At 30.3% G+C, this 27,795-nt stretch overlaps 1 protein-coding gene and 1 non-coding gene across 2 annotated transcripts; one reads left to right on the top strand and one right to left on the bottom strand.

Annotated features, from left to right (window-relative positions):
- Positions 1-3,855: 3,855 nt before the first annotated feature.
- Positions 3,856-3,945, top strand: Trnay-gua. Its single transcript is given in 2 exon segments — positions 3,856-3,892; positions 3,910-3,945. It is a non-coding gene; the product is annotated as a tRNA-Tyr (tRNA).
- Positions 3,946-5,228: 1,283 nt separating this feature from the next.
- Positions 5,229-26,880, bottom strand: LOC123007384. The gene is made up of 2 exons (XM_044402655.1): positions 26,695-26,880; positions 5,229-6,739 (listed from the first exon to the last, which is right to left on the bottom strand). The coding sequence occupies exons 1-2, from the start codon at positions 26,746-26,748 to the stop codon at positions 5,495-5,497; spliced, it is 1,299 nt and encodes a 432-aa protein (XP_044258590.1). The 5' UTR covers positions 26,749-26,880; the 3' UTR covers positions 5,229-5,494.
- Positions 26,881-27,795: the final 915 nt, after the last annotated feature.

The raw sequence follows: 27,795 nt of genomic DNA, 5'->3' as shown, positions 1-27,795 counted from the left end.
AGTCTAAATTTTAAATCACCTACAAGACATAACAAGTATTTCACTTTATAAATAAATTATTAGTAGTGTCAAGCAATTTTTCGTCTTGGTAATGTGAAAATAATTAGGGTTGCGCTTTGGTCGGAAGCACCTGAATAACTCTCAGGTACAGCCTTTGCCTTACCTTAAATGGAACAATTTGTTTGACATAAAAATGACAAATCGCCCACAATAAGTCTTTTTGATGAACCCATGAATGGAAATATTTACTCGCATTTGTGACGGACGTGGAATGTGTCCCATTTTTCACTTGAGGAAACAACAATTCGACTTATTCAATTTCAAGTGTTTAGCACAATTTACGAATTGCTGTCATTTCTTATATAAAAATTCCGTACAGGTAATACATTTACTTTACTGAAAGCTACATGAACAAAAGGTGATAACATCTTGACTACCAGCATCTTTGCACTTTGAACTTTTATAATGGCGTGTCTGTTGTCTGCACTAAAGTTATCTCACGGGACACTGGGGTGACATGTTCACCCTTATTGACTACGTGAATTAATTAACGTCTTTTTGGTTTCTTATTTTTAATTTTGACTTGAGTTTTAAGTCATATTGTTTGCCTGACAGGACATACTACCCGCTTTTCGGCTCTTGTCTATTATTCAAACTAAAAGTAAGACGATACTCGCCATCGGTGTAGTTTTACATCTTCATTCACTATTGTGCCTTTTGTTGTCAACTCTGGCTGATTTTTCGTCTTATTCCAAAAACTATTTTTCAAGATAACATCACGACGTTTATAAAAAGCACGTATTGGACTTAAACGTCAAGTATTTTTGTTCAGTAAAAACAGTAAATGTTCAGTAAAAGTAATAAACGCTCAGTAAAATGATCAATTGCTCAGTGAAACAATAAATGTCCAGAATACAGTAATACCTAATAGTATATTATGTTCTTACGAGTAAAAATGATAGTTTTTGTGACGAATCTCACTTTTACTTCGAATTACATACTATTTTATTCGCAAACGTATTCAGATTGAGCAACACTATAATTACCAAGTAGATGAACAAAATAATCAGAATACAATAATACTTAATAGTATATTACGTTCTTAGGAGTAAAAATGATAGTTTTTGTGACGAAGCTCACTTTTACTTCGAATAACATCAGGATGAATATAAAGTATGGAACCAAGCGGTTTTATTTTTAATCATTATCCTCCATCAAATAATAATTAATATAAATTAAAGTAATATAAAAAATGTGATCGTATTTTCAGAACGAGATTTTGTTTTGTTTTTGAGTTATGCGATTTTTTTTGTCAAAATTTGCAATTTATGTGTAAAAATTTAAAAAAAAAAATTAATTATAAAGCGGTTAGTTGTAATCCTTAGAGGATAGCTTTTATGAGAAAAATGATGTTATAGTGGGTCGCCATTTAAAAAAAATATTTTTTTTGTAGAACTCAAAAACAAAAGGAAATTTCGAAAAATTTTATTCTTGATAAATTATCACATTTTTATAGTACTTTATCATCAATTAGTTTTTTCAAAAAATAAATAGTGTAAGCAAAAAATGTTAGGTTCCATACTTTTTATTCACTTGGTATACTATTTTATTCGCAAACGTATTCAGATTGAGAGTAAAGAACAACACTATAATTTGCAAGTAGATGAACAAAATAATCAGAACGCTTTGCAAGTAATGAAATCATAACAACGCTTATAAACAAACATCACGCATCAGTATTGGAATTTGTGTTGAGGTTTTCAAAAGTGTTATTTAATTTCCCTAGTGCAGTTGGTAGTGCAAAATGTCGAATGATGATGATCTACAATGTACCTCTCTAATATAAATTGCTGAAACAGTAAAAAAACATTGATAAATGTTAACAATCTCATGGTAAAAGTAAAAACGCTTAGGCGCAAAAGTACAATTTTTACTCCATGATTGAAATATAAAACTTTTATTTGTGACATTTAGTCATAAGAATGATCACTTTTGTGACGTTTGCAGATAAAATCATTTAAGTTAAAAGCCATTGGTATCAAAATAGTTATTTTTGTCACAAGTACTAAAATACAGTTTTTCTCTAATATAAATTGCTGAAACAATAAAAAAAAACATTGATAAACGTAAATAATCTCATGGTAAAAGTAAAAACGCTTAAGGCGCAAAAGTACAATTTTTACTCTATGACTGAAAGATATAACTTTTACTTGTGACATTTAGTCATAAGAATGATCACTTTTGTCACGTTTTCAGGTAAAATCATTTAAGTTAAAAGCCATTGATATCAAAATAGTTATGTATGTTTAATTTTTCGAAAATAGTGATAAAAAATTAAAAATTATATCCAAATCCAAAACGATTTTATGTTCTATTTTAATGAGTTTGAACAAAACTTATTTTAGGCTTAAATAAATCTGTAAAATTTTTAGAAGAAAAAAAACCTTACGTTTTTTCTCTCCAGAAATTGCTAAAACAGGAAAAGAAACAAGAATTTAGAGACAACACTGATAAATGTCATGGTAAAAGTAAAAACGCTTAGGCGTAAAAATAGAGTTTTTACTCCATTTAGTCATAAAAGTGATCTTTTTTGTGACGTTTGCGGATAAATAATGCTCTTGGAGTTAGGCACTGTGCAGTTTTTGTGTTAAACAAATACAATAAAATACTGTGCGTGCTTTTTTATCATTTCTTATTTCTACTGCGCAAATATTGATTAAACACTGATCATTTATCGTCTTATGCTTAGCTTTATGAAAATATGTGCCGTGTGAGGAAGCAAGAAATAATTGAAAACATTAAAAGAGCAATCGGTTTATAAAGGGGGACGATAAATTGAACCTCGTGTAACTTAAGCCACGTATTGTTGTCATTCGTATGAGGGCGTCGCCATGCTCCAATTACGCATTATGCTTGAAAGTGTTGGCCGATTGAATTAGGATTGTTTTTTTGGACCAGTCAGATGAGTTAACTTCGAAGGAATATGTCTTTTGTGCTGATAAGTATCTGAAAAAAAAACTTGTACGTCGTATTGTCAACTCTTCAGCTGGAGATCGTGTCTGATAACTTGAAAGATTGGGAATCTGTTTGTGATGTAACAATGGAAGAAAAAGAAAATGCGTTTTGTTGAAGGTATTTGCTGTGACCTGCGTCAAATGGATTGATAGTGCTTTCGTGTTGACATCTTGTTTTCATGGTTTAATTCAGTTACTTATGTTTTCTTTGTATTTGTTCTATTAAAACTTTTTTGCCGTCGAAAACTGAAAGAAAAATGTAGGAGAAAAGTGTTAAAAGTGTTAATCTTAAAAAAGTAGTTTTTTAGTAATTTTTGAATAGCTCAGCTAAGCTAATAAGGTGGAATTCACTCATTTTTCTTAAAAAACATGACGTTAAGTAAAGAGTATTTGTTTTTTTGTTAAAAGTAAAACATTGTTCTATAATATGTGTTTATTTTATTAAACAATTATTTTCAATTTCAATACTTTTTCAATTCTGAAAGCTCCAGCTTCATAAAAAAAATAGTATGCAACTAACATTACACAACTGTTTACATATTGCATATCACAGTTATTAAATAAAGAAAAATTCAGAATTCAATTATTAATTTTTGTAAAATAATTCTGTATAAAATATATCAAAATAATTGCTATATTAAATAAATAATTAAAACACTATTAGCAACATTATTAATTAATTAAATTAAAATATCTCGATTAAAAATAATTTAATAAAGTAAAATTAATTAATAACGTTTTTAGAAAACAATATTTGATTTTTTCCGCTAAAGATTAGAGCAAAATAAATAAATTAATACGGTCCACTCTTTTATTGCATGTTTTACAAGATAGTATACAACCTTCGATAGCTCAGTTGGTAGAGCGGTGGACTGTAGAGGATCAAAAAGCTGATATCCATAGGTCGCTGGTTCAAATCCGGCTCGAAGGAAATCCTTTTTTTTCAGTTTACTTTATTTTACACGAACTTTATGCGTGATAAAAAAATTCCACGTATGAATACTTTATTTTACACTATATTTATTGATTAACTTGCTGTAAAAATGTTAGATAACATCGTAAAAAGCTGATAAATTTAGCATTTTACGTTGGCACTTTTGCAATTATTATAGTTGAATGTTAAATAAACTGTAACAGGTGAAATTACATAAAAATGTTGTGAAAACCAGTCTGGGGCTATTTCGTGCACAGATAACAACCTTGCAAGGACGCCAATGAAACAATCAAAGCTACAGTTTTAAGAAATTGCATTCTGAAATTACTTGTATAAAAACGAACCGATTAAAAGTAAATTATCAAGTGTTTAGAATGTTTAGAATGTCGAAATGACTTTTTCTAAACCTTGTTTAGTTAACAAAAAGACAAAAATAAAGGTAATTTTTTGCTTGACCAATTGTTAAAATTCTTGTTGACTATTAATACAAAAATATTTGAGACGTGACATTTCTAAATCAAAAACAAAACAGTCTATAAAAATAACATTTGCATGCTTATCTTTTACATCTTGTTATATGGGTTTAACATTAATTGTTAATTATAATTAATTTACTAGATATGACGAATTTAAATTTTATCGATATAGGGTAAAGCCGGGAGAGATGGACCAACGGAAAAGATGAACTTCGGAACTTAGAGCTCTTCTACGGCTCCATCTTCAAAACATTTGTAGTTTAAATGAACTAAAGTTCATTAATTTTGCAGCAAATTTCTCAAACTCTAATACCTACATCTCACCCTGACTTACCCTATTATTTACTTGCTATTTTCTTCAGAATATTATATTTCGTAAAATATGTGCGACTGTTTTAATAATAGGAATATTTTCAAAAATTTGTAACACTATTGCGTCATTTAATCACAAAAACAAATCTTTAAAGCAGTTTTCCTAAATAAGTATCATACTTACCTACTATCTATAATCTATTTTCAAGGTATACAGCACACTAAAATATTATAAAATAGGTTGAACCTACATATTGTGGAGTAATTGTTATAAATGTGAGTTTCACAGGGGGGCAAACGGCTTTGCCGCGAGCCCCCAATAATTTTGACAAAACATTTGCGAATCGGTGTGAGTTATAACCACCATTCCTAGTTTAACATTTCTAAGACTTGTCAATAAATTAAACAATGCTTTGAATGTTTTATTGCTGTTTAAAACTGACACTTGGTACATACAGGGAGAACAGGAATGATAAATTTATGATATAAAAACACTTTTCGCAAAGATTTTATTACCTAATTTACAAATTTCGTTATAGTTAAATATAAAAACATGTCGTCAATAAACTAATTATTAAATAGTTATGAGCAAATAGTCGATTATTAAAAAGCTTGACAACTTTGTAATAATTAGCACGTTTATGTCAATTCCTTGCTAAAAATACAGTTCACTTCACTCAAGTCTCGTTTAACTATGAAATAAGACCGAGTTTATTGGGAGGAACTAGATTAAATCAGTACGAAGGCAAGAGTTTTGATCACAACGACAAAAATTTCATCAGCGCGTCATAAATTAACCGTGGACTGATAGTACCATCAGCCGTGTACCGAACCCCACGTAAAGACCCATCATCATGGCTGACAACCCCATACTCCCCGACGATAAAACCATCAGAAGTTCGTTCTTCCACTCTGTATTTCCTGTAATTCCGGCCTTCGACCACATAACCGACTTTCTGATTATCGTCAGTTTTCTTGCTTTCTTTGACTTCTTCTTTCGAGGGAAGAGTCGGACTTGGTTGAATGCCGTGGATGCGGCCGTTTGTCATGACACTGGCAGATTCGTCAACTTCGTAATTTTGCTCAGGCTTGCCGTAGACGGTTGGTAGACGTGGTGGGGTGTAGGGTTTTTCCTGAATTTCCCAATTGCGTTCAGTTGTGAAACCATTGGTGTCGTTAAATTTCACTTTTTCGCCCTCGTTGTGGAAATTGTTGCCAAAGGAGGATTCAAAATGGCGTTCGTGGCGTTCATGTTTGTCATTTTCCCAATCTTTGTCAGCTTGAGGGTGAGGCACTGATTGGATGACTGTGCTGTAGGACACCGATCTGGCCCGATTTGGGTCTCTTGGATTGTTGTGGTAGATGACAGTCTGATGAATTGGGTGCAACTTGTTTTTCTCCCAGTTTTGCCTTAAATGGGGGTTTGGTAAAGGTTGCACACTTGCAGGATATCCTTGGACAAAATCCCTCGTCTCGCTGTTGGTAGTAATGGGTTCGCTTTCTTCAACGCTAAATTCGCTTTTGTTCGCTTCTGCTACTATACTAGGATGTTCCTCTGAAGCAACGAAATTTTGGTCTGGTTCAACTGTTGTTGTTGTTTCTTCAGTTGCTTCTTTATTGATTAGTGTCCTACCTACCGACGAAGACACACTCACAGCAACGACTACACCACTAGAGTCACTGGACGGTTCGAGTTTACGTAATTGAGCACTTAGTGTCGTATCGTAAAAACTAGATTCTTCTGTGGATTGAGCAAGAGGAGGCGATGTCAAAAGTGAGGTGCTTCGAGTTGCGCGAGTGTAAGAACTGTCGATGGTGTTTGATTGCCAAGTTGTCGGTTCGGGGGTTGTGCTTGTGGTGGTTTCAAGGTAGTCTTGGTGAAGAGATGAACTCATGAAGACTGAGAGGAAGTCGGCTCCTGTCAAAAGGCCTCTGTCGTCGGCACCGCGCTCCTGACGCATCAGCGGCAGGCCCTCGGTTGCCATCCTCGTACCGAAAATCATCTGCAAAACAAAGATATTAAAGCAAAGTGTCAAATTCGTGCTTTTCTAAAATAAAGTTATACTAGCACATTTTTTGTAATATTCTAATAAAACCACAACATTTTTCTCATTGATCAGAATGTGGTTCTTTAAAAAAAAAACACAGTGTCATATATTTTGACTAAAGAAACAAAAACAAAAATCAAGCTATAAAAACTATATTGTGTTAACAACCTAAAAGACATAACAATTATTTTATTGGTCCTTTTTAAGTTTCTGTTTTGATCTAGAAAAAACTCTTCTCAAATAATTCCGTTTTTTTTTTGTTATTACACCGGCAAATCTTTCTAAAAGCTTTAAAAAAATGACACGAATGACCAAATAGCTTTTAGAAAGTTATAAGAACATCTAAAATTATTTGCAAACTTTTACAATTCTAAAAAGTTAATTAAAACTGGACTGCCTGTGAGGGTTCAAAATGTTTTTAGTTTATTTGAACTGAAATATTATTTGTACAAAAATACAGGATGAATAAAAAGTATGGAACCAAACTGTTTTTTTTTTAATCATTTGCCTCCAGAAAATAGTAATTAATTTCTATTAAAGTGATATAAAAATGTGATCATATTTTGAAAATAAAATTTTGTTTTCTTATGCGATTTTTTTGTCAAAGTTGCAATTTATATATATATTTTTTAAATTAAATATAAAGTTAAATATTAAATATAAAGTAGAAAAAAAAGATTTCCTTTTTTAGTAGTTTTTGAAAAGCTGTAATTCATCAAAAAATGATCGTATCTAGATTTCAAAAAAACCATTTTGATACTTTAAGTTTCTAGTTTTGAGATTTTTTAGCAAATATTTTTTCTGTGCTACTGAAGAAAAAAATTCTAAATTTTTATGTTTCCTTTTGGTCCACTGACATGGAGAATTAGTTTTAGTTCCATAAAATCATAAAAGGATCTTATAAGACATTTATTCCAGTTTTTGACTCTACCATTATATTCTCTATGTGGTCATCATACTCGTATCTCAGCGACAAATTGACTTAAAGAAAATATGAAAAAAGAATATTAAAGGTAAAAAACATGCTATCCGGCCTATGCATTGACTTAACTAAAAAAAAATCTCCACGTTCGTGGATCAAAAAAAAACAAAAAATTTTGATTTTTCTTCTCGCGCTATTACTTAGAATTGCGTGATAACCGCAACACAAAAAAAATTTGACAAAAGATCTCAAAACTAGAAACTTAAAGCTTCAAAATGTTTTTTTTAATCTAGATAAAACCATTTTTCGATGAGTAACAGCTCTTCAAATATTACCAAAAAATTAAAAAAAATTTTTTGTTTTTTAAATTTTTTGGGGTAGTGTACTTTATCATTCTTCAATTAGTTTTTCCAAAAAATTAAATAGTTTAAGCAAAAAACGTTTGCTTCCGTACTTTTTATTCACCTGGTATATAAAAGTCGTACCTATAGGTACTTATTCGGGTTTCTGATGTTTCGGTTTTTCGGAATTTACCTTCTGTGAAAAGCATTTTTTTAGAATTAAAAGCCTATAGTTATTTACAAAATAAGTGCGTTATGGATAATTTTACAGCCTGAATTTTTAATGTTGAAGCTCGAAACGAAGCTGAGTGCTTCAATAAAACTGAACACTGTAAAATGCACAAATAAAGAACAAAAATTTTCACCACAAGGTGAAAGTTGATCAGAATCAAGAAAAAAAGTGTTTACTTTTTAATATTAAATGGATAAATGACTGCAGTATTAAAAAACTTCATTTATCGTAAAGTAACATATTTGGAGGGGTCTAAAAACTTGAAATTTTTATGTTATTTTCCCGCACGGCGTGCGGTAAACTTTGACAAATGCTTTGAAAAAATGAAATACCGTAGGTGTCAAAAATATGTAAACATGTCAATTATACTTGTCAAGTATAAAAAAAGCTTTGTTTTTTTATTTTTGGCAGTTGCACCTTTTTTGATGAATGACTTAAGGAAATAATAATTTTGAAACTAAAGTTGATAAAGAAGAATTTAGAATATGCAACTCCGGGCTCATTTCAATAAATTACACAAAATTTATCACCAATTGCTTGTGTTTTTTGTAAAATAATTTTTTTCTATGTAGACACCCTTTTTCATTAAAGCTTTTGTACCAAGAAGCTCATTTTTGCCCACAACATCAATTTCTATCAATATCATTAGCACTGAATTATGTCTTTAGACATTAGGTAGTGGTTTGTTCTCAGATATGAGCAAACAGGCACACAATTTTTTTTTACCAAAATTTTGACTTAGTGATTTTTTTTTAAAAACCATACTAGTCATCAATGGGTGGAAAATCCGTCTTCATTGGGTTGGCTCTTACCACAACTGTCGTGTGGGATGTTGATATGGTTTGATATAATTATCTGGGATAGGTGAGGTTGGTTTTAGCATGTCCTTGAACTCTACCGGCGCCATAAAATCCCATATGATTGATTTTCAATTTTGTTGTCACAAACAATTTGAATTCGCTTTTATTATTCTTTAATCTTTTAATAAAAGCAATAATGTTGTGGCAGTTACATAATTTTGAGTACTTTATTATAGAAGGCTAAAAAGTGTTGAAACTAATGCAAGAAGTGGAACAAAACTGTAAAAATCTTAATTGTGTTCAATGACAGATTTTAATTATAACCAGGAATTCGAACTGCTCCCAAATTGAGATTCTTGATCAAAATGAGCAAACATGCCAAGGGAATATAGATGTGGGTTGATTATTTAACTGACCTTATAATGCAAATAGACGCAGTATTTAATTATTCAACAAAGTTTTGCAACGCGTAAATTTTCAAACTTGAAAACTGCATATTTAATTAAATATAATTAAATGACGTTCATCGCCACTTTCCATTTTAAGTGTAACAACGGTCAAAAACGCATTTAGTAGTATTCTTGCGTTACATAATAAAACAAATTCTTTTCATCGAAATGTCAACATGATGGGCGTTACGCGATTCGCATGCATTTCCTAAACATAAAATCGTTTCAGGAATGTTGTTGCATCTCGGGAGATATACAACGTTTCGATAATCTGCATTCAAAGCGGATGACATCCAAAGAGTGGAGACAAACCTGTTGAAGGAACGACGACCTATGTATTCGCATTTAAATCCGTTTTACATATAAAGCATTGGAATTCGACAAAAGCAAAATAAACTTAACGAACTATTGTGTTGAGTACTTGATCCGGCCTTACAACGCCTGTCAGAGTGGTATTCGAGACCCATGGAGGATTTCGGTGTTTCAACACTGGCGCCTGTGTACCATAATTAATTAAAGAAAAGCCAAAAAAATAATTTTTCCTCAAGTGATCTTGAACTTAAACCTCAAAAACACTTCTAATGATATATAGTTTTGCAGTTTTTCATCAGGCACCTGCTTAGTAGATAATTATGTTGATGTTACATAAACAATGTTTTGCATATTGAAAAGTCGAAGGTGAAAAACAGCATAGAATTTAAAAAATGTAGCAGTAAATTAATCAGAAGCTCCCGACTCTATAAATTGAATTGTTCTGTAGCCTTGCCTCGGGTCACGAACACAGAAATAGCGTATTTTTCACAACGCTCCGCTTTCGAAAAAGCAGTTTAATTCTGGATTAATTACTGGTAGTTTGCTAGACTGGATAAAAAAGGCGTATCTCTTGTTATGTTTCTTGACAGATTATAAGACGTCGGCCTTGCACATGAAAAAAACGTGCATACGTTTGCAATCAACAATCGCTTGTGAGTGGGAGGTGGCGCTAGCGACCATAACGCCCTGTATATTCTTCGAATTTGCGACATACAAGGGGCCGGAGTCAATATGCAATTTGTTCAGAAATTCAAACCCATTTCCTCATCAGCAATTCTCGCTTCAACACATTTTGCAATTTCCTACTAGCAGTTAAATTTTTATTTTTGTTTAGTGTCAAAGTTACAAAATAAAGAGATTATTAAAATAAAGAGACATTTTTCTTTAAAAACATTTCCTTTTTTTTGGAGACTATACTCTTAAGTAGTGTTTTTTTTAATCTGTCAAAAATTAAGAAAGAAATAGTATTTGCATTACAAGGGAAAAAACTGTACCTTTTCCTCCCACATGTGGAAGCTACTGGCCAAAACTTGTCGTAAAACAAAACAAAAAAAACATTTTCTTTCCTACGATCCAAGAAGAAAAACTTCCAAAATAACAATTTTTCTTGATATTCCAGTTTCGCCTTTAAATCTAGCAGCATTTTTTTCCATTTCAATGGGGAAGGTAAATTTTTTACTTTTACCGTCTTGAGAAATTACATACAGTGTGATTCAAAAATGTCAGATCAACTCCCGAATGGTGATTTTTGTTTCAAGTTTTTTTTTTAAATGGAACTGTCAATTTTTATATTATCATGCAGGACTCTTAGTTTTTTGTTTCCAATTTTGTTAGATTTTATTTATTGTTGAATTTGCTAGTTAATAACAATTTTTCTTGATATTCCAGTTTCGCCTTTAAATCTAGCAGCATTTTTTTCTGTTTCTATGGGGAAGATAAAATTTTTACTTTTACCTTACATACAGAGTGATTCAAAAATTTCAGATCAACTCTCGAATGGTGATCTTTTTTGATAAAAACAGAACTGTCAATTTTTAAATTATCATGTAGGAATCTTAGTTTTTTTGTTTCCAATTTTGTAGATTTTATTTATTGTTGAATTTGCTAGTTCGTTAAATGTTTTTTTAGACCATAAGACACAAATTGATTTTTTTCAAATAATTTTTTATCATGAGAAATTTTAACTCAGTTCTATGTCCTTTATCGCTATCACCTAAGAGAAGGTCCAATACTTTTTAATCACCCCGTATATTTTTAATGTAACTTTGACAGGTGAGGGAAGGAAATTTTTTTCTCCCGGAAAGATAATTGGCCCTTTCTTTTCTGAAATTAATGTGAAAAACCTTATTTTCTATTAAGGTCGTAAGAAAAAGTTTAAACAGAAAAAAACATTTTCCTCCAGTGTAATACACACACTTTTTCCAGTTTCGGCTTTAAATCTAGCAGCATTTTTTTCTGTTTCTATGGGGAAGGTAACATTTTTACTTTTACCTTCTTGAAAAATTACATACAGAGTGATTCAAAAATGGCAGACCAACTTTCGAATGGTGATTTTTGTTTCAAGTTTTTTTTTTTTAAAAAACAAAACTGTCAATTTTTATATTAACATTTAAAAGTCTTAGTTTTTTGTTTCCAATGTTGTTAGATTTAATTGATTGTTTAATTTGCTAGTTTGTTAAATATTTTTTGACCATAAGAGACAAATTGGTGTTTTTTTTCAAACAATTTTTTATCATGGAAATTTTTAACTCAGTTCAAACTCCTTTATCGCCATCACCTAAGGGATGGTCCAACACTTTTTAATCACCCTGTATAATTTTAATGTAACTTTGACAGGTGAGGAAAGGAAATTTTTTCCTCCCGGAAAGATAATTGGCCTTTTCCTTCCTGAAATTAATGTGAAAAAACTTACTTTCTGTTAAGGTCGTAAAAAAAAGTTTTTTTTTATAGACTTGGCAACTGTAATTGACATGTTTACACTTTTTTGACAGCTGCGGTATATTATTTACAAGGCATCTGGGAAAATAACACGACAATTTTAGGCTTTTAGAAAGTTATAAATAAGGTCATAAAATAAAGACTAAAAATAAAAGTACATTTTTTATAAAACATTCCATTTTTTCAATAAACTATTCAATATTCAATAGTGTTTTTTTAATTTTTAACCAGACACACTAATTTAATTGCTTTTTTTGCATTCTCGTCCATTTTTTGCAAAAAATTAGAGAATGTTTTTTTTTACATTACAAATTGCGTAAAAATTTCTGCTTGCCTCCAAATTTCCAAAAACTATTAGCGAGACCAAATTTGTCACTAATTGCATATCTAAAATTACCATAAAGACTCGGTCAAAACGTGATTAAAATTTGCGGTTTATTAAAAACACGATTGGGAAGTTTGAATAATTTATCAACATCTTGTTTTCAGTCAGTGATGACAAGTGTTGCATTGTATTCAAGTGTAATAAGATTACCGACATGGGAAGCTGATATAATTCGAGGTGTTGTCATAATTGTCTCAATTGTGAAAAGTGTAACAAATGGAGTGCATTTTTCGAAGCGGATGTGGAGAGTGTGGTAGCTGTTGAGGCGTGGAGCATTGTTTGCAAATTGTCCGCAGTTTAATAAATAAACCAACACACAATAAAACCTAGTAAACTGTCATTTGGCGGTGCACTTGGTTCTAAATAAGGAAGATTTTTACCGGTCTTTGACTTTGTTCATGACTCATATTCTGGACCATCGTCAGGCCATTGGCATTTCGCAAAAATTTATAAACCCATTTTACCAAAACTCTGCGATAGGAGAATTTATGGGTTTTTCAGAGCCGGCTTTTGACACTTTACACGAATAGGTCGTATTTACGATCTGCTGTGATATCTGGATCGGGACGTGATCGTGGGCGAGAATAAGGATATGGGAAAAATAGCTCAACACACCTTGATCATATGTGATGCTTTTCGTTCTTGAGCTAATCGATCAACATCCGCGTTCAAATTGTTCAAAATTGAAAGCATAAAGGTCACTAATGGGTGTGGCACTCAATTAAAAAATAACAAACAATTCGCACGCCGGCGTTAAAATTGATAATTTTGAGTGAGAATCCAGGAACACTAATATTGTTCAACTCAACACTTTCGGTTTCCAATACTTTTACCGTTATTGCTACATAAAAATTTTTATATTCATGGTCAAGTAGAAAGTGCAAGTTGTAAAATCAAAATTCCAAATCAAGTTATATAAAATTGTATTGGTTGCCTTGTTGTTGGGTGAGGCGGTCATTTTGGGTAATATAACACGACAATGCAGCCTTGACAAGGCCGCGTGCGTGAGAGAATTTTATTTTTCCAATTAATTTCAAATCTGGCGCCAAAATTCCGGTCATGATTTCCAAGAAACGGCCCAAAATGTTGGTAATTAATTGAATGACAACTGCGTTGTTCGAAATACCAAGGCCACTATTTAGCTCAAACGAGTTTGAAAAAACGTAATTGTTAATCTGCATTATTAATAAAAACACATAGGATTAACTTCGGAATTCCGAGATCCATAATTACCATAAACCGTTTCCATAATAAGAAACCGATTTGTGTAATGAGATGCAGCGCAAACATGCATTTCCATAAATTAACCAATTTGTCACATCATTTTCTGAATTTTGACTATTGACTACTTTACCATTTTACTATCGATCACCTTCAAAAACTCGAAATTTTTTAAACTTGACCCAATAACGTTTTATGCACTTTATTGAGTTTTTAAGACCTCTAGAAATGTAAAAAACATTAAATGGATCAATTCTGAAGTTCAAATTTTTTTTGATTTTTGTCGAGATTTTGGTCGATTTTTGGCACCCGGAACGGTCTATTGGCAATAACTCCGGACTTATTGGAGATAACCTCTTATATTTAGTACCGTTGGAAAGAAAATTTAATTTTCTATTATATATAAAAAAAGATCAGTGTTCTACGATAAATAGTTATCGAGAAAATTTCTGATAAAGTCAAAAATATCGAGAATTTAAATCCGACTATAACTTCAAAACTACTACGAATTTTGCAGTTTAATTGACGCCAATCGATTCCCAGAAACTTTTTACATCTGTTCAGTTCAAAATATTATATCATTGAAATACAGTTTTGCCGCAATTTACAAAATAAAAAAAGTAAAAATTTGTTTGCATGTCTCAGATTCAATTTAAACTTATCTTATCCGATAGATTTTGGCTTTAGGGTTAATCGATAGATTTTTTTACGCTGAATACGATGGTGTTAAGTTTAGTGTTAAGCTTTTTGCACTACGTCTAATAGTTTGACCGTAATCGTCGTTCAAAAAGTAAAAAGTTTCAAAATTGTGAAATTTTGAACGCGTTTTTCTACGAAACTATAAGAATTAGAGCAAATTATGGTTGCAGATACAGAGCCATTTTTATTTTTTTTTTCATAAAAAAACATATCTCTAAAACTATGAGTCCTAGATCAAAACGGTTTGTACAGGCATGTTCTCCGGTTAATTTTACATACAGTACCATAAGAATCAATTTTTTTTTATTTTTTTGGTCAAAATCGGATGTTTCTAGCCTTATTCTTAATTTTATTACCCAATATCTCAAAAACTATGCATCGTAGAGTATTTTAACTTATTGCATCGTGTTCAGTGCGTAATTTTTCTTGTAGAGCTTAAGATAAATTAACTATTTTAACCATTTTACTTACCGCTCACCTTCAAAAACTCCAAAAATTCGAAATTTTTTAAACGTTTTATGCACTTTATTGAGTTTCTAAGACCTCTAAAAATGTGACAATTTTTCACAACATACTTTCACTGCATCCAATTTTTATCAAATTAATTTCATAAGAATGGAACAGATTATCAGATTTGACCTCAATAGAGGAATGTTGCAGCCGCAAATTTTGCAACGAATTTTGGTCTAATAGACCATAAAAACGACTCTTCTATTGTTGAAAATGCAACGTTTGCGGCGTTATATAAACATGAACAACTAATCACCAACAATTACTTTCATATTCAGTAACCTTAACTAGAATTGTGTCCTAGTTAGGTGTAGGTGTTAGATATTTACAACTGATTGAACAGATTACACACAAATTGCTTATAAGGCTACTGGAGTGACTGTTATAAGAATTTTCTTTTCAAACACAGACGCTGAAACAGAGACCTCATTGTTTCCGATTTTTCTGAAGAAGAACAAACTTTCTCAAAGGTGGGATTTTTTTTAAAAACGTGAATCACGTCTGCCTTCCTTTAGACTCTTGCAGTAGCCCGAAAACACCTAGTGTCACAATTCTGTGGTATGAAGATAAATTTAAGCGGAAGAAAGTTAGATATCGTAATTCGCTGATGTAATAAAACGTGTAAACATGTCATTGTACACAATATTAATTAATAATTTCCAACCATCTTGAACTTGCTAAAGAAATTGGCTGCAATTCCACGAATCTCCTTGACTAAATAAAACCTTGACAAAGTATTTTTTTCAAAAAAACGCATTATGAAGATGTTTAAAAATTTTAGAACAAGGTCGCTAAAAATTAATTGAATAATTACATAATCAAAACAGATGGAGCAAAAATGGTGTTGATCTCATTTCCGCATTCTGGTTCTTTTTCGTCTACACCAAATCCTAATTAGTGTAATGTTAGGTTTGTGGTGCTATATCTGTCAACACATTTCTATAAAATTACTATTATTATATGCTAATATTGATTATATTTATTTCTCGTTGACATTAAAAGCACCATAAGAATACATTAAAACTCCGACAAAAGATAATTGTTGCAAGAACAAAGCAATTTAGTTGAAACTTGTCGAGATGATGATTTAAAAAGCATTTACTTTTAATGGCAAGGACGAGCAATGCACCCAAAATAATCATCAAGTGCTTCTCTTAATTCTTGTTTTGTGTTTGTCTACTAGATTAAGTTTCAAATGAACGATCTTTGCCAAGTCTCACACCTGTGCTTTCAAATAAATGCTCAGAAGGAATCTGTATTTAATCATGTTGGGTGGATACTTTTATAACTCTGGTTGCTGTGTTCCTGTGGCGAAATATTACCACGCTGACATTTGAGAATAATGTTCAATTTTGAAACTGCGAAATGTTCATTTTAATAAATTGCAATGCGTGTAGGATGGTATAAAGTTAATGAGAATTGATAAGATTTAGCATTGTGATGGCCTGTAGAGACGAGAGATAAAAAAAGCAATCAAAGAATAAGTCGAGAGGTAATTAATGCTCAATAATGAAGAGATATGTTTCCGGGTGTTGACTCACACGCATAATAATAAAAATAATCGGTAATAAAAAGTACCATTTGTAGGAGAATTATAGGTAAACTATCTATAGCGTCTTGGTAAAGTCAATTATTATTGACCTAAATGTTAAAACATTTAACAATTTATATTCAAAATTAATAAAAATTAACCCTCTGCATCACCTAAAATGTAAAATTATTTTCAAGTCTACAGGATGTTTCAGAAATGAGTTACCTACATACAATACAAATTTGTTTTTTTAAATAAAACACCCTATATTTTGTTGCATTTTTGGACGTAGCTTTTAATACTAATTATTTTGAGGTAAACTTTTTTTTGCTTAGTTTTTCAAAAAGTATTTTTTTTACTTTTTAAAAATGTACTACACAAAAACTAAGAATCAGTATAAGAAATAAGACTTTTACCTTTTTAAGACACCAAGCCACTATTTTATTGTTAGCAAAAATTTCATTTTTCGACTATAACAATGATTACCTAAAATCTAAAATTATTTTCGAGTCTACAGGATGTTTCAGAAATGAATTACCTACATACAATAAAAATTTGTTTTTTTAAAAAAACACCCTATATTTTGTTGCATTTTTGGACGTAGCTTTTAATACTGATTCTTTTGAGGTAAAGTTTTTTGCTTAGTTTTTGAAAAAGTATTTTTTTGACTTTTTAAAAATGTACTACACAAAAACTAAGAATAAGTAAAAAAAATAAGATTTTTACCTCTTTAAGACACTAAGCCACTATTTTATTGTTAGCAAAAAATTTCATTTTTCGACTGACACAATGATTATTTTTTAATGTCTAAAGTTAAATATTTTTGTCGTATTCAGGTTTATATTTTTTAAAACACAATTTGAAATTCTTAAAAATGCAAAAAAAATAAGGTGTTCTATTTAAAAAATTTAAGTTATTCAATTTTTAAAAGACTTCTTTATTTTTTTCGACTGCAACTTCCCATAAAAATGTTAAAGTGTTAAAGCACTCAAACTTAAACTTTCTACTTTGAAATTGTCAATTTATTATTTATTATTTTTAGTTTTGGTGTAATAATTTTCTTTCGTTTTCGACGAAAAAATCAATTTTTTCAAAAACTAAGCAAAATCGACCACTTGAAGTTTAAGTTAAACACATCAGTATTAAAAGCTACATCCAAAAACATAATAATGTAGAGGCTGTTTAATTAAAAAAAAACAATTTTTTTTATTGTACCTTATTTTTAAAACACACTGTTTACTTGAAAATAATTTCAGAGTTTGCAGGAGATTTACACCACTATAAAATTTCTAGAAATTTATTTCATTTTTTTAACATTTTAATAACTCGCTGGGACACTCTGTGTAGACAATAAATGTTACCAAAACAGTTTTAAAATTGCAGAAAACTCTTCTTCATTGCGATAGTTAACTTAAAACATAATTTTTGAAATTAAATTGCCACCAATTTTTTTTGAGTTAAAGTTGATTTTTTCAATTATTTCTAAAACATAACCCGTTCGCTGACCAACAGGCCAAGAAATGAATAAACTTAAGATGTCAATTATTGCATTCTTAACCTTTTACACTAATTGAAATAAATATATAAAATAAATAGAGCATATCTTCGTTAATTCAGTTATTGAGTTTCACACATGAGCCATGACAAAATTATGCATTTGTTTTATTATCATGAAGAAAGAAATAGTTTTATTATTCATTTGTTTGCATCAGTTAATAATTGAGTAATTAATTAATAAGTTATAAAAATAAATACTCCTCGAACCATGTTGCCGCACCGGGGGCTTGAAGCAATAAAAATATCACGACATTTTAGTGCTACCAAACACCATAAAAAGCAAAATTTTGGTGTGTGAAAAATAAAATTTGATCATTTTATTTTTATAATCGTGTTCTAACAGCGAACAGTGATCGCTGTTGACCCCAGCCAAACACTTTCGCAGGAATTTACTCGACCAAAGATAACCAACCATCAAACTATAATAAATTAGGTACACCTAAACAACATCATAGTTAATGTTTTGTTTTCGTTTTTTAACCCAAACTCCTGCATCGCTGGTATTCGCGGCATTTCTAAACACAGGTCAAGCACTGCAGAATCCGCGATGAGCTTTCATCCGGAGTTCGTGAAGGCCGTTCAATGTCGACTTCCCCACTAGTGAAGTCAACGTCATTAATTGGTCGCTTTTAAACACAAAGAAGGCGAGGTGTCTTCCCCGGATTTCGACTCCGGGAGCTTTGCGTAAATGTCGACGTGAAACGGGAGTGGTCTGACCTTAACCGAATGTAACTCATTGTCGAATTGGCAGCTTCCGGAAGAGAAAACCAACGTAAATTAAGAAATTAGTTAATTGTTTGGGTTAAAAAAAAGATTGCTGGGAGCACTATCAGAATTTCATTTTAAGAAATATTATCCAGCTTCCTGGAATCTGCAACTATTTATTTTTGTAAAATTCCTCGCAATAAATCACTGTTGTTTGCGAATATTTCCTGAAAATTGATATTCCATGTTATTCATCAACCAACATTTAATCCTTTGAGTTACAAACTTGCAAATGACCTTGCACCCAGCTCAATTAATAAACCCACCATGAAATTATTCATTTACTTGCTTTACTGCATTCTTAAATTAATATTTCTCACAAAAAAAATTCCGAAATAAAGACTGTTTGTATCATAATTTGCGAAATGAGTAATCTTGATCTGGAATTAACTACCAGCAGCTGGTGTTCAATTAACAATTCAAATATCGTTTCATTTCATAGTTATTTACATGAAATTATCGGTTTTTTCGTAGGGTGAACTCACCAATAATTTGCTGCGATTGTTATTAACAATAAAAAGTTTAAAAGGTTAAGGTTTATGAGTAATTGTGATTATTGTGTAAACATTATTTCGTCTCTATGATGCCGTTAAAATAAGTGTTAATAAAATTAGCCGCGGTAATCATTATCTGATAATTATAAATCACGAGTTATTGCTTATGGCAAAGCGTGTTTCTTTTTGTGTTGAGACCGTAAAAACTGATACTCCTCTCCATGGCGTAACTCAATCAAAATTTGACTTTCAAATTTGCAGTTTTGATCCCAAAACTAATTAAAAAACAAGCGTAAAATTGTTGATGGGTGGTTTGGCACCATTTGGTGGGCCCTTGGACACCGGAAGGTAGATCCAAGGTCGGCTAGTCTGCTCTAGTTTGCAATCTGGCACTCCCTCAATTACCAACCGTTTTCCGCGTAAGAACCATCAGTGGTAAAGACACTGTAGACACAATAAAAGCAAAGTTTTCGCTCAAGACAAAGACAAAGTTTGAGACGTCCATAAATGGAAACCAGTTAAGTATTGGCTTATTATTTGTGTGGAAGAGGGCCGACTCTGGAGATCTATACATCATTGGATTTGTTGGGTTGGCTGCAGTGATTAATTGATGATTTGCAACTTTATCCCATCTAAACTCCGGCATTTTATTGCCTGTGCATCACTGAAACCTACTCGGTTGTAAAACTTATCTGATGCTTTCTACGAGAAGTTGCATTGCAACAGTCTTACACAATTCCAAATTTTGATATTTTCATAACAATCTCTGGGATATTAATCGAGTAATTAATCGCACCTACGTGATTAATATTTAGAATGAAAAAGTGCGATTTTTTACTCCAGAAAAGTCACCTCGTGTTTTAAAGGTTGCCACATGTTGACGACACACCTATTGTGAGTTAATGATATTGTCAACTTATCATACTTAGTTCATTGTAATTACATTACTGCTATTATTTATTGCCGCAATCTTTGAATTAACTGGCATCTATAGTGGAACATGAGCCTCTCTTCGTTGATTAAAGAATGTGCAACACTTCATTGACAACCTTTACTAAATGACGTATCCATAAGGTGGGTCCGTTCCGCTTTTATTATAAAATCACATAAAACATTTACTTCTTCCTACGAAACACATATTTCTAATCTTTATAAATCATCGAATTCCATATTTTATACGTTCAACGCCACGTTATAAAATTATTCATTTATCATGTTGCTGCAGGAAAATATTCAAATCTCTTGGAAAATTTCTTCTTATTGACAAGAAACTTGATCAAAGGAAAATTGTTCTAGAAAAATTATCGCCTAAATAATCTAAAATTAAATTTTTGTACCATCATAAAGTTAATATAAAACCATAAAAATATGAAATATGAGATGAATCAAAATTCCACTTCTACTTTATTTATTTATTATTTATTATTTTGGTATAAAATTTAAGTTTGTCCTTTATGTTCTATTAAAATTGTAATGTTAATTATTGTTGTATGTAATGACCTATCCTATGTACAAGTTTTATGTATTCTATTGAAGACAAATATCTATCTTCATCTTATTTTTAATAAATAACCACCTACTGCAAAAGTACCTACAAAAAACCTCAAAAAAAATTCAAGATTAAGCATACTAGTATTTTATTTCCCAAAATAACAGTTTCTGAATTCATTTTCTTGTTAATTTATATAAATATTTTATTATTTGCAATTTATAATTATACAGAGTGTCCTAGTTATAGCTTACTGTTCGATGCCTTTTTTACAAACGCTCAGTCAGCGTCAAAAAGAATGACACCCAAATGGACTAAACAAAAGAAACTTAAAAATCTATTTACGAGTAGATTTCTAATTAAAATCAACATTTAAAAAAGTGTTGAATACTGTAGCTAAACTACAAACTATTATCGCCACATTTGGAAAGGCTAAGGGTGACATTCTTTGTTATGGCGACTGTACAAAAATACGATTATCTGCTTAAAATTTATACAAAATGAATGAATAAATTAAGTAAAAAAATTATAATCATTGTCTTTTTAGCATACTATGTTTCAATATTTACTTATAAATCCACCTATAAAAAACATAAAATGTATTTGCCATTTAAAACATTAAAAAAACTAAAAATTTTTTAATTCTAAGATTTCTAAACTTTTAATATAATTTAGTTTTGCATCCCAGGAAGGAGATATCCTATCGGGAAGAATAACCTACTTATATATTACTAAAATGGATTCTATTCGTTTTTTATACAGAGTGAACAAACAGTATGAAATCAAGTGTTTTTTTAATCATTTGCCTTCAAAAAATAATAATTAATAACTATTAAAGTATTATTAAATATTTGTTCTTTATACAGGGTTAACAAACTGTATAAAACCAACAAACCAACAATAATAATAAATAACAATTAAAGTACAATAAAAATGTGTTTTGAAAATGAAATCTTGTTTTGTTTTTAAATTATGCGATTTTTTTAATGGCAACTTAAATAAACATTTTTTTTTCAAAAAATTTGAATAAAATGTAGGTACATAATTGTAATTTTTAGATCACAGCCTTATATATTATATAAATATTATATAAGTGAGTTGCCATTTAAAAAAATAAAAAAATTTGCAAAAAAAAAAACAAAAAAAAAATCGAAAAATTTGATTGTTGACAAATACATTACATTTTTCTAGTTCCTTATTTATATTAGTTTTCTCAAAAAATAAATAGAGTTAAATGTTAAATGTCATAAAAACATATCAAATTTATTATACATAGAATTTTTTTTAACATTTTTCTCAAGCTACCTGTATATGAGCAGAAAGAGAACAGAAACTATAAAATCAAACGTTTTTTTGCTTAATTGAACTGAAACTGAAATAAATAGATTTAATTTGCAAATTGAAAACCTTCACAATTACAATTACAAATTACAAATTAATTAGAAATTAAATAAATACAATGTCTTAATATATTTAATTTTGCGCCACCTTGAATAAAACAGTTTTAATATTAAAATAAACACGTCACGTCTTCAAATTCAGAGCTTGTTAACCATAATAAATGAATTCAAAACAGTTGCTTGAAATTAATTAAGATAATCGACTTCTCACAACTAATCCATTAATCTTCCTTTTGACTTTTTAATCTCAGTATAAAAAATGCGAAACTTTCAGTTGCTTTCAAAATTACACACATTTTCTATAAATCGTAAAAATCCACCACTCACGATCTAAATAAGTGTTATATTTTTCGAGCATGAACAGGTTTAATCGCACCTTAATTACACATTTAGTCTCTTGTTAAACTAGATAACAATCAAGCTTCAAGGTAAGTGTCCAGTCAAACATTTTATATTTTTTTAAATTCGGTTATTCCTAATTAAAGTTGAAAATTTCCACGTGATGCAGTTCGAAATGCCATCGGAATTAGTAATCTTCTAGGATTTTATCACATTTCCGTGTCAAGGATATAAAGAGTAACAATAATAAAATATTGTTACGTCCCTTTAGATAGATTTGGTCAAAATTAACCACATTTTAATTTTACCTTGAACGTTTTAGAAACTGTTTAAATAAATAATTTTAGCAAATAACTCTATCATTTGATTCATTATTTGAGCACCTAAGTCCTCAACTGTCAAAACCTCCCATTGATCCTTAAATAGTTAACATTTCTCATTTCAACACTTTTCAGGTGCTCCTTATTTTTCAGTGTAAGAATGCTTTTATCCCTTTGATTGACCCATTCAGTGTGATGGAAGTCAGGATTAATGGTGATATCATCAACAATACACCATCAGTGGCATTCCTTAATAAACCGTTCAAAATTTGAGTACAAACCTATTAATCTAGCGCCAAAACTTTCATTTCAAGACGAGTCTCCAGTTCTTTTCTTTGATTGTCATAAAACAATATCTATTGTTAAACCCTATATTTGCAATACGCGAAAGAGAAATGTCAACTATTGTCCTTGACACTTTATAACTGGAATGAATAACTAGCAGTGCCGCCACAACCGTTCCTCAAGTACGGAATTGCCTTTCAAATGGTTTAATACCTGACAGTTGTTACTTCTGTTAAATAATATGATATTTTAGCCAATTATATTCTCGAGTGTCGTGGTTTCCGATTCTAGACTAGGAAATACAGTCACATAGTATTTACCAGTCTTACGTAAATAAATTTAAATTAATATTGCAAGTAATTTATATGATTAAAGATCATAATTAATTAGTGGTAGAGATTGATTTCTTGTAAAAATTTACACTTGGCATACGCCTTAATGACCTTGATGCTTGAACTCGTTTCTATTTTACAAATTGTAACAACTAAAAATGGCAATTTTCGACCACGACCTGATAAAAACCACGTTTCTTTATCATAATTGCATATAGCTGATTGATATTTAACGATGCGGCACTAAATTAGTCATTTTTTAACATAACCGAAACTGGTCTTTAATTGGAGGAGGCAATTAGAATGTTATTAAGATTATTTTTTTAACAGTTTTGTTGAAATCAAAGATTAGGGGAAAGATAGTTTTAATTAAACACTAATGACTTTTGTTTCAGCCAACAAATGACAATAACCCACAAGGATTACCCAACAATTTTTATCGCAAGATCAAAATTATTTTTTATCAGAAATAACATTTAAATTTCATTTTTTTCCTGCAACAATTCTTTTGTTCACATCAATTTTTATACAGGGCTAACCCAAAGTTCCATTTTTTCTTGATTCCTTTTTTTTTTTTCGAAAAAACTATCAACATTTCTGTTTGCAAAATGGCCCATAAACCCTATATTGTCAAAAAGCAATAAAAAAGAGTGAAAAAGTCGAGTTATTGCCATTTGTAATTTGTTATTTAAAAAAAAATGTAGTAGGCGATTGAACATTGACTCCAAATTTGCTTTTACCTCAAAAGATGCGTCAAAACTTAAGAAATCGACTGAAAAAAAGTTGGTTAAGTTATCTTAAATCTTTCTGAAGTTATATTTTTTTATTAAGAAATCGACTGGAAAAAAGTTGGTCTTGCATGATTCTGAGGTTGTAAATTTTTCTATTTTGACATAAATTGACATAAGTCAAAAATTATTGCAGATAAGTAAGAAACCAGATGCGTTATATTGATAATTTAGTAGCAAATTCAAAAATGTAACAAAACTTAAAGGTTTTTATTAAAAAAAAAAAAACAGAACTTAGTTGTGTATCTTTTTTGAGACGTCCAGCATTAAATAGAAATATTTTTGGAATGTACCTTATCAGCAGATTTAGCGTTAAAAAAATATACAGGGTGAATATAAAGTTTGGAACCAAGCGGTTTTTTTAAAATCATTAGTCTTCAGAAAATAATAATTAATATAAATTAACATAATATAAAAAATGAGATCGTATTTTGAGAACCAAATTTTGTGTTGTTTTTGAGTTATGCGATTTTTTTAGTCAAAATTGCAATTTATGAAAGAAAATTTAAAAAAAAATTAAATATGAAGTAGATAGTTATGATCCTTACATCATAACCTTTATGAGAAAAATAGTTTTATTGTGGGTTGCTATTTAAAAAAATATTTTTTTTGTAGAACTCAAAAACAAAACAAAAATTCGAAAAATTTTATTCTTGATAAAACATATCTTTAAAGTACTTTATCGTTCATCACTTAGTTTTTCCAAAAAATTAATAGTTTAAGCAAAAAACGTTTGGTTCCATACTTTTTATTCAACTGGTATGTATATACAGGGTCGCTAAGAAGTTTACATACAGCTAAATATTTTCAGAACGGTTTAGCAGACAATCTTGAAATTTGGGAAACAGTTAGAAGTCTTTAAATTCTATTATCTGAGATCTTTTTCAATTTTCTACCATCATTTATTTTGAAAAGACAAGGCTAACTTTATTTTTTTAATGGTACGAAAAGTCATATTTAATAATTTTTAAAAGAAGATTTTTTTTTAATTCAGTGATGTAACATAATGCACCTTTATTTTTATTAAAAGGTAAAAAAAATTATTCAAAAATGTAATTTTGGAAAAAAGCTTTGAAAATGCTGTTAATCCCTCACTTGCATATTAGCCAAAAATTAAACTTATGTGCTTATGTACTTATAATTAGTTTAACAGTGATACATTTAAGTGAAACTGAGCTTATAGAAATTCTTAAGTCAATGGAAATCATTTTGAATATTTTTTGTAGCATAAAAAATATGTATTTCGTGTTTAAGCTTTTTTAAATTAAAATGTGTTCTTTTTCAGTTAAAATAAATGTTATTTTAACAATTATTATTAACTTTTACTTATTTTTTTGGTAAAAGTTCAGGCGGCAAAGAGCTAACGATAGATTTCCAATGCTAACAAAATTTTACATTTCAAACGTTTATTAGTTCGATAATTATTTTTTAAGTTTTGTTTAAAACAAGATATGGTGTGTTACATCACAAAACTCATAAAAAAATGCTTTTCCTAAAAATATTAAATTTGACCATTCTTGCCATTAAAAAAAAACAAGTTAGCTTTGTATCCTCAGAGCAAATAGAGAAAGAAATTTGATAAACATCTGAGACGATGGAATTTAAATACTTTTAAGCATATACCAAATTTCAAGAAGTTTTTATGAATAGTGTTTATAATATTTTTATATATATATATTTATTTAGAGCTTGACTCACTGTTATGGAAAATAATCTTCTTTTTCCAAGAAAAAAAAATGCTTCAAATAAAACTTACAGCCTGGTTTTTACAAAAAGAGAATTTATATTCTAAACAAAGTTAAATTGAATTAACTAAAAATTGTTGTCATTGAGGTTATTTAAAAAAATACAGTTAAGTATATTTGTGTATTTTTTTGCTACTATATTTTGAAATATCGACAAAATTTTAGAGAATTATTAAACTTAATTCTTGAAATATTTTTCATAAATTTTATTTAAGAAATGTTCCAAAAATACGGGTGCCCGTATTCGGGCATTGAAATCACCATAAATAAACAGTAGTTTTTTTGGTAAAATTGTAATAAATTTTTAGTTACTGTCAATTTGGTAGTATTGCAAAATATTTCATTCTGTAAATTTATTTTCACGCATCATTGCTTCCGGATCAATACAACCGGAAATTCTGAAACTGCAATTCTCAGGAGCATTTCCTGCTTCCAAAAACCGAATTGTTTTTGGTTTACTTAGTTGCAGCAATTACTGGGGTAAAAAAATTCTTATTTCTTGTGTTTGGAGTGAAAAGTGAGGCATTCGTTCCACTTGGTGCGCGCTTTACTTACGGAGATGGTGGTAAGGGTGAAAAGGAGCAGGGAGGAGTATACGGAGGCACACATGTCTGCAATTCACATCATCATGCGCCACTCACTCGCCCGTCCGCGCCCCAGCGAGCTTCGCGAGACACTGAAACTGAAACAACAACACTCGCACTTTACTCGCAACGACTGCAATCGACCGGAGACGTTCACACTTGGATGCCTTCACCCGGAGTCGCTCTGGTACGGGTGGAGCCTCCTCTTAATCCCCCGCAAAAAGGGTAATTCCGATTATTTGTGGTCGTCTCAATGTCAAACGATGATGAGAAGAAGATGTTGCAATGCATGAGTTGTGCTTTTGGCGAATTGTGGTTTTCGACCTTAATGGTCATCCAAAGGGGTCATGACTCAATCTGTGATCAAGTGTAAAGCCGGAATTGTCCATTGCGAAAAATTGAATCCGCGTTTTGTTCAAAAAAAAATTGCACTGAATCCAGTGTTTCAAGTTTTACCGCCAGACCCATAACAAGAAATAAGAACTGACGCTGTGCAAAAATTTTGATTGCTAACATTATTTAGCGTAATTTATGTTTTTGGTAAAATAATTTGACTGTTGGTTGGTGTTTTACTTTATTTTTTCTTCTCAGTGGTCATTGCAAAGTCTGGTATTAGCATTGGCCTTTTCGTCGTTTACTCTTTTATTCTTTTAGAGAAACTGATGAAAATATTATTTTTCGCATTTTAATAACGTTTTGTACACTTTTGGATGTCTAGAAGTTTATTTTGATTAATTTTGTAAGTTATAATTAAAGATAACGAAAAAAATCTTGCCAACTGCGTGAACAATTTAAATCAATTGATAAAAGACTAAGTTTTGGATCTTTTTTTATAAAAAAATTAATATCTAAAACTAGAAATAAAAAAAAACAGTTTTGAATTCCAAAATTTCAAAAATTTGTGATCTGTAACTTTTACAGGTTCCTACTCGTAACACTATTAAAACTTATGAAGTTTTGTTGAAATCAAAGATTAGGGGAAAGATAGTTTTAATTAAACACTAACGACTTTTGTTTCAGCCAACAAATGACAATTACCCACAAGGATTACCCAACAATTTTTATCGCAAGA

Source organism: Tribolium madens, unplaced genomic scaffold, assembly GCF_015345945.1.
Source record: "Tribolium madens isolate multiple individuals breed KSU strain unplaced genomic scaffold, Tmad_KSU_1.1 Scaffold_3;HRSCAF=73;Tcas5.2_LG2, whole genome shotgun sequence".
NCBI classification, from domain to species: domain Eukaryota; kingdom Metazoa; phylum Arthropoda; class Insecta; order Coleoptera; family Tenebrionidae; genus Tribolium; species Tribolium madens.
Note: the sequence above shows the minus strand (reverse complement) of the source record. Positions and strands in the feature narration are given on the sequence as shown.

What these genes read in the sequence shown, in the direction of transcription:
- LOC123007384 (XM_044402655.1), bottom strand. Translation starts at nt 26,748, where the DNA reads ATGTGTGCCTCCGTATACTCCTCCCTGCTCCTTTTCACCCTTACCACC. An exon ending in TCACCCTTACCACCATCTCC is followed by an intron (nt 6,740 to 26,694) that starts GTAAGTAAAGCG and finishes TTTGTTTTGCAG; the next exon opens with ATGATTTTCGGTACGAGGAT.